We start from the raw sequence: 8,479 nt of genomic DNA, 5'->3' as shown, positions 1-8,479 counted from the left end.
TTTTTAGTTTAGATCAGTTTGGAGAGAAGTATGTTCGGTCCCAATATCATCTACATTTTTCAGTTAATCAGTTTTAAAAGAAGATAACTAGGTGTAAGCATGACCTTTAATTTTTTTAACCGAAATATGCTCTATCCAATCTCTAGAAGTTAGCTACTCAGTTTCAAGGGAAGTATGTTCCGGACAAACATCTTTATTTGTAACTTACATTGAATAGGCGTATGCTTAGTCCAAACATTATCTTTAGTATTCACTGAAATAGTTTGAAGATGAGTATGCTCAGCCCAATTATCATCATTAGTATTCAGTTTTACGTGTGTAAATAAATACATTTTCAAATGCAGTTCAGGTTCTGATAAAATAACCAGCTTGTAATACTTTATTGATACATAAGAAAATTAAGACAGCATTAATAACAGGTGGAATGCCAGACAGCTTTAATCACTTTTTTGGAAGAATATAATTTTGGGTGTATAAATAAAAACCAGAGGATTAAAATAACTCTTCATAACCTGAAATTATAGAAGAATCCAATGTTCGCTTTCATCGTTACGTAGCGAAACGAGTTAAGAACACAAAGTTTTGAAACGTCACTGATTATGGGATATCAGTTTTATTCAAGCTTAAGAAATCACAGAATAATATAACCCTTTTAATTGTTTCTCAGTGGGTTTTGATGCTTTTTTTTTGTAAGTTGCAACTTTCTGTGTATGAAAATTTGTGTCTGTTATAAACAAAACATTCCACATTGGTTTACATTCATAGTTTATTGACTTAATGCACGTACACAATGAAAACTGCGTAGATACACGCTCACACATTTAACGTATCTAATATTATAACTTCTAACTTCAGAAGACTGGAAGCCTCAGATTCTACAAATTGAACATTCTAAGTTAATATTTTGTGCCACCAGTAAAACTTTCTCATTATTTTTCTATCACAATAATACTATATTATTAAAGAAATGTGATAAAGTTTAATGTGATTTTTCTCACTTGCATTTTGAAACAGCCTGACACTGAGTCCGAAGAGAGAAGACGGCTTGTTTATATGCTCACTGCATTTTCCAGATATGTTTTTGTTTTGTTTTTAATTCTTCCAAGAAACTTTTGAATGGAATACAGTTATCCATATTAAGTTACGTTGGCTAATCTGTTGTGCTCATTTTGCCGGTAGTGTCTCAAAATGAAGAGATTTCAAATTTTTCATGTTCCCTATATTTAAATTTAACCGAGTAAAGCTTCAAGCAGAAATGGATTCCTATACTCTTTCCCATTCCGACATTATTAGGAAGTATTTCTTTTAGCAGCAGAATAATATCAGAGTAAATATTTTTTTTATATTTCAAAGCAATCAGTCAACAGCCTTAATCGATTTTACATTAAAAATGCGTTACGAAAATTAAAACACATATATATACCTGCACGTTAGTTCTCTCATGCTTTGACAACTGTGCAATTAAAATTATTTCATTGACAATTTTCAGATATTAATTTTGTCTGAGTAAAAAAATTATAATACTCTTCTCAAGCTTCAATAACTTTTACAATTACTGTTTAGTAGTAACAAAGCTGGGAACATAGCTAAACTGCTACAACAGAAAACACACCATAAAATGTTCAGTTATAACTATAATATCTTAAATCTTTTTCGATAATCTAATAGAACAATAAATCATTATCACATATGATTGTGTTAGTTTAACAGAATCAGAAATCTACATGACGTACGATTATGTTAATTTAGTATAATATTAAATCCATGTCACGTATGACCAGGTTAATTACTAGAATAATAAATACATATCACATAAGAATATGTTAATTTCGAAGTCTTTTTGAATGGGTTCTATGCGACTATTGAACTTTACAGAATAATTGTAATGAATAAAATACTCATTTATTTATGACTGATGTGAAGTCTTTCTAAAACGATAATTTCTACTGGACATAAAAAGGACACATTATGTGTTTGTTTAATATAACACAGGTAAAGTTGCAAAAAGAAAGAGGGTTTAAGTGCTAAAATCGAAGTAAAAAGTTCTGGACGGAAAAATGGGTAAGCATAGGACGAGAAGAAAGAAGTTAATTTATTCTTCATACTATCACCTTGTCGTTAGCCAATCGCAGTGCCGCTCTGTAACCCATCTCAGGACGACGGTCAAGTCCTTCTACCATATCCCTCACTTTATCAGACGTAACTACAACAGCGTTGCGGGAAATGAGTGTTTTCTGCATGTAGGCGATTTCTTCCATGTTGACCCCTCGGCTGGCGTCATCCACCACTACTGTTCGGTAGCCATGTTCCAGCGCGTGAAGAGCAGTAGATCCAACGCACACGTCGTAGGCCAGGCCACAGATGTACACATCTCCAACGTTCCACTTTCTCAACTCAGCACCTAATTTAGTTTCGGACATTTTTTGGTTGTCCCAGAAAGCTGAATAGCTGTCAATATTCGAATTAATCCCTTTGTACACACGTATTCCGTTCCGAACGACCTTTAGGTCAGGGTGCAGTTCTGCACCCCAAGTGTGCTGAACACAATGTCTCGGCCATAGTTTCTGTTCTGTGCGAGGTGGGCCTTCAAATATCACAGTGTCAAAAAGCTTAGCATCCTCAGCGGAAACCTTGCTGTCAGCGTGAACTTTGCGTTGTTTGAGGTTGTCAATGAAGGACACGTGATCTGGAGGGTGCCAGTCCAAAGAATATATCACAACATCAAATGGAACGGAGTTCAACATGGAGTTAATAACGTTTACAACGTCTAGGCCATCTTGACCAGCTGGACAGTTACGAATAGCCAATGTTCCAGATATAAAATCATTCTGAACATCTACGATGATCAGGGCACTAACAGGGTGAAGAATCACTTTAATCCAATCTTTCCAAACAATTTTGAATTCTTCCATGTCAATCTTGCCGTCTTTATTTCTATCAAACACAAAAAACATGTCCGCCTGCATTCTGATTGACAATGGGTAAGGCCTTCCCGAACGATCTGATAACAGAGACTTAGCAAGATTCCCGAATTCTTTCATGTTTAAACATCCATCACGATCTATATCAAAGTAATCAAAACAGACGTATAGCGCCTCTTCATCTTTGTTTCTCAGTCCGTTGCGAAGATACTCACAGAAGAAATTGTCGTTATTCATAGTTAGAATCGTGAACTTACAATAAAGTTAGTAGCGAAAAAATTAAGCTTAAAAGAAACTATACAAAGTTGTATATATTTTAACGCTACTGCTCACCTGTAAAATATCTACTTGATACTTCAGACTTTCGATCTAACACTAATTGAGCCAACCAGCCAACCTTCACATTTCACGGATTATCAAATCACAAACCTCGTTCTGCTTGCCACACTCTTAACTAACATCACATACATTGTTATATATGTCAACCAATCATAACAGTAGAAAGTGTCGATCTAAAAAGCGTCTGTCGTAACCATAGTAACATACAAATATGACGCTTCGGTGCAAAAGTTCTTTGTTTGTTTTTACCAAAAAGGTACTTAAAAGTTAAATAAAAATTTAAAAAAACTAAATTTATTTTATTTTCGTATTAGCAATAAGATATCGGCTCGTTCTGAAATTAATTTATTCAACTTACACAACATCTTAATTTATATCTATCATTCGAAGTGGGTAACGCATGCCTTCTAATGGCTATTATAATTCATATCACTATGTTCAAGAACATAAAATACACTTGTGATGTCTTCTTCCCATTTATAATTTATAGAAAGATAGAACGCTACCATTTCCCAAGTGAACTAATAAAATAAAATAAACATTATGTAGCCAAAACCTCACCTTCACCCTAAGATGGAGACATACAGTATTACTACTTACAGCTATATTTGAGCATAACCTAGAACCAGAACATAATTTAAGCAATACCGATCTGCCCTCTATAGGAAGCGTCTTCAACTACTAAAACAAATAAAATAATAAATTTATAAATAAAAGTCTAAAATAAAAACAGTATTTCAAATTCTGGCGTTAGTTGATTAATTAAAATTTATTATTTATCTATTATACAATCGAATATAATCTGCCACTCAAACAATGCCTACTTATAGGCGTTTGTTCTTCATTGGTCACAAAAAACAACGAAAAACAAAAGTCTCAGACTCTTCAATCGCATAACCTATCATCAGAACAAAATGAAAAAATAAAACATCTAATAAAGCATACAAATAGTACAACCGTGGTATCAGCTTTAGGACATAGATAATACAACCAAGTTATAATTCCAAAAATAAATACCCTAACCGTGTCATTAGTAAAAATTATATATTTTTTTGTAATGCTAGAAAAATTCAAGTTTGGTTATCTTATGAGAAATTTATTTGTAAGAACGGCTGTCTAAAATAAAAATCAGTTTCAACTGTTCAATAAACAGTGTCTAAATAATGGAACTTTCTTTTGAAAATTCTTGGAAATTTTATGCATTATTTGTTTTCTGAAAAAGTTTCCAGAAATTCGAAAACGTTTATTCATACTGAAGCAACAGCCTTCAGCAGGATCTTATCTCGGTTGAAAAAACGATAACTTTGTCTAGCTACTATACCAACATACATAATTAATTTTAAGCCTGATACAAAAAGTAGGAGCGTTCGTGACTCGTGAATTTTGCAAGTCACTAAACGAGGTTGGTGCACAAAGAGATCTTACCACTAAGATGCAATCTAGAAATTGAATATTATGAACCTCATTAAATGGTGAAGTGAAGTACACACAATAGAATGTCTTCTATCGGTCTACCGTACATAACTGAACCAGGATTTTAGCATTGTAAGTCTACAAACATAATAAACTTACTGTTGACCCAAAGGGGACAAAAATAAAAAATCACAAGCTTAAATTTTTTCTCAATACTAATTAATTTTTAGTTAGAGAAATTATTAATTATCTTGCCGATTCATCCACAAACGAAGATACATTATTAGTCTGCAAGTTTAGTTTAAGTGGTTTCTCAAGTTGGGCTAACCTAACTCTAGTTAAAAGTTTATTACTTGTTTCTCAACCTCATTAGGTGTTCTTGGGTTAAGAGTCGAAAACGACGCTAATAGTAGTGGTATCCAAATGATGACCTAATGAGTGGTTATAGGAGTTTTTTGTAGTTTGCCTGTTTTTCGTAATTAAGACTATTTATCATTCATTGCTGTCGATTTTTTTAAATTCTTCCGCTAGAAGTTACTACATAAATGTAGTCTACATTTTAAATGCTATTTTCTAAATTTGAATGAAATTGTTGTTGCAAGTTAATCTTGCGCGTATTTTTAATCTGTAAACTCAAATATTGAAGAATCTCTAAGAAAAATTTACTTTTAGATACTATTTATATAGAAAGATAAAAACAACATAGCATGAATTAAGCTCATTTCCTGAGCATATACACGCCCTTATAAGACTAACGTTTGTTCGTTTTTCGTTGAACACAAAGTTATACAATGGGCTATCTGTGCCTTGCCTACCGTGGGTATCAAAACCCGAGTTTTAGCATTATAAACCCTCAGGGTTACCGGTAAGACACCAGGGGTGATACATCGCTAAAGAACAAGCCAAGTTTAACTCTCATCGAACATTCATATTATCGAACTATTATTTTATAAATAGATTTCAGTAAGTTTGTCATCAAATTGTAGATTATAAAGCAATTTTAGTATTATTCATTAATTAACTTATTAATTTGAAAGTATATATATTAAAAAAATATTCCTAAATATCGATTTTTGTGTGTCACGTGGTACGTCACCTTCTGGGTTTAGGCAGATTACATTTTATGACGCCTACAATACAATACGTATATAGTTTCTTACGTATTGGAAACTAAAATTTCCTCTATTAGCAAACTAGAATATAAAATAAAAACGTTCTACCTTTCCTATAAAGGTGTCCCGGCATGGCCAGGTGGTTAAGGCACTCGACTCGCAATCTGAATCCCTGTCACACCAAACATGCTCGCCCTTTCAGCCGTGGGGGCGTTATGATGTGACGGTCAATCCCACTATTCGTTGGTAAAAGAGTAGCCCAAGAGTTGGCGGTGGGTGGTGATGACTAGCTGCCTTCCCTCTAGTCTTACACTGCTAAATTAGGGACGGCTAGCGCAGATAGCCCTTCGTGTAGCTTTGCGCGAAATTCAAAAACAAACAAATCTATAAAGGTTTACTGAAAAAATAAAAAACATTTGGAAAAAGTGTGGAAAAAGTGATGTTGGTGATGGAAACCTGCTTCGAAATTTGGTTTCAAGAACAGACGTAAAGGATCGATAAAATGTACACTTGGTGACTGTGGTGATCAAGTTGGGTGTCCGAACTCTTCTTCGTGTTCTTTGAGGCAATATTTAACCAGTATGAATTGTGCACTGTCTTTCTGAAATAAAGAAGCTCCATCTGGAAATAATGGTCATTATAGATTGAACCTAGTCTACAAAAAAACTGATCATATCATCACAGAGCTTCCACTAACTGATGATATAAGACATTCAGGTTTGTTTTCACCATAAACGGACATATTCATTTTATGGTTTCTGAATGTCAGATCTACCATAGTAACTTATTTTGTTTAGCTCTCTACGAGCTGGTTTGACAGAGATCGGCTGTTGTATGTTAACGTTAGGCTCTGTACAAGCTTTTGATACTGTTGTCTTTTATTTTTTTCTCACTACTAATGTTAAGTCTCGTTTGTCACTATCAGTGAACCTAGTTATTCGACCCCTCTTATGTTTGTTTAATGTGATTTCAATTTTCAGTATCTATGTTGACTGTGTTCCTCAGGTGTTCATGTTACTAAGAGTGCCCACTAAGAGTCCAGCTAGACGTTCACCTAAAATAATCCCTCTTTGGAAATAAGATAGACCATTTTAGATTGACATTTATGGACTATTTCTCTGAAAATATAATATACAATTGGTATGTAGACAAATTCATTGATATTAAAAATATTAATGAATAATTAAATTACTGTGTGGCTACGTTTTCTTTTCATCAAAACTTGGAGTTAAAGATGTGAGGTATCTTTTTTAATATAGATTGGAAGCCACTGAATAATGTAACTAAGGTAAAGTAAACCGCCCAGACAGTTGGTAGTAGCATATCTGATATAATTTTATGAATTTATAGAGGTACTGCATGGTTACAAATCAAAACAAGTGGCCATCTCTTACAGAAATAATTGGTGACATTAAAATCTCTTAACTTTTTTTTGAGAAAAGAACTATCCGAAAACACAAATATAAGATTTGGAAAAGAGTGACTAGGCTCCGTATAAGACAGTTTTAGTTTAGCTCATAGATTTTGTGGCCATCGGCTTAATGAAGGCTAACGCATTTCGTGAGTTTAAAGTAGAATGGGTGATGTCCTGAAAAATAAAGGATATGTTTGATTTTTTATTGTTACTTTCCGGTTTTTCAGGTGTTGATGAGCAATGACAACCTTGAACGACCAAATGGTTCCTTGTTGTTCTTATGTTATTCATCAAGTTGATGTCTTTTGTAGTCACTTTAACTTCAGTTTGATGGCACCTGGTTAGTTCAACCTCTCTTTTGCAGCAATTTATGCAGTCATTTTTGCAGGATCTTTGGCTCAGTCCGTCAGCATTTCCATGAGATTTTCCTTCTCTGTAATCAATATCATAATTATACTGGTCTATCTTTCCGATCCAACGTGCCAGTTGTCCCTCTGGGTTCTTTAATGATCTTACCCAGCGTAATGCAGCATGGTCTGTCCTGATGGTAAACCTAGCCCCATAGAGGTAAGGATGGAAATATGTCAGTTCCCTCCGTGTTACACAGTAGTTCCTCTCTTGTCTACTCGGGACCCTACTGAAGTATGCCCCAACATGTTCGTTTTCGCCCACTTTCTGAAACAACACTCCTCCAATTCCGACATTACTAGCATCACAATCCAGTATGTACGGCAATGAGGGATTTGGAAGCTTTTAAAGTGGAGATGAGGCCAATTTGTCTTTCAATGTCTTGAAACCATGCTGGCAAGAAACTGTCCATTCCAACTTCTGGTCTTTTTTTCTTAAATCATGTAGTGGAGCAGCTATAGTTGCAAAGTCCTTCACAAACTTTGGTAATAGGTACAGAATCCAAAGAAACTTATTAACGATCCCATATTGTCTAGTGTTGGCCAATCATGCACTGCTTTCATCTTGTCAAGATCAGTTCGCACTCCATGCTCACTTACAATCTGACCCAAGTAAAGCATCTCTTTCTGGAACAAGTGGCATTTCTTGGGATGGAATTTCAGGTTTGCTGCTTTCAAACACTTGAATACTTCCTCTAGCCAAAACATTTCCTCATCAAACGTTGTTGCAAACACTATGACATCATCCAGGAACACTAAGGCTATCCTCCATTGTAGGCCTTCCAGTACTCTTTCCATCAGCCTCTCGAATGTTGCTGGAGCATTGCTAAGCCCGAATGGCATCACACAATATTGCTAGACTCCTTGGCCATA

The 8,479-nt window shown here is 34.6% G+C and overlaps 1 protein-coding gene across 1 annotated transcript; it reads right to left on the bottom strand.

Annotated features, from left to right (window-relative positions):
• Positions 1-783: 783 nt before the first annotated feature.
• Positions 784-3,794, bottom strand: LOC106461530 (nicotinamidase-like). Its single transcript, XM_022388523.1, has one exon. The coding sequence runs from the start codon at positions 3,156-3,158 to the stop codon at positions 2,100-2,102; it is 1,059 nt and encodes a 352-aa protein (XP_022244231.1). The 5' UTR covers positions 3,159-3,794; the 3' UTR covers positions 784-2,099.
• Between the last annotated feature and the right edge of the window lie 4,685 nt (positions 3,795-8,479).

This window comes from Limulus polyphemus, unplaced genomic scaffold (genome assembly GCF_000517525.1).
Source record: "Limulus polyphemus unplaced genomic scaffold, Limulus_polyphemus-2.1.2 Scaffold981, whole genome shotgun sequence".
Lineage (NCBI taxonomy): Eukaryota > Metazoa > Arthropoda > Merostomata > Xiphosura > Limulidae > Limulus > Limulus polyphemus.
This window is presented reverse-complemented; position numbering and strand designations above follow the sequence as displayed.

Bases quoted from the DNA above. Each gene is read 5' to 3' on its own strand.
- LOC106461530 (XM_022388523.1), bottom strand. From the start codon at position 3,158: ATGAATAACGACAATTTCTTCTGTGAGTATCTTCGCAACGGACTGAGA.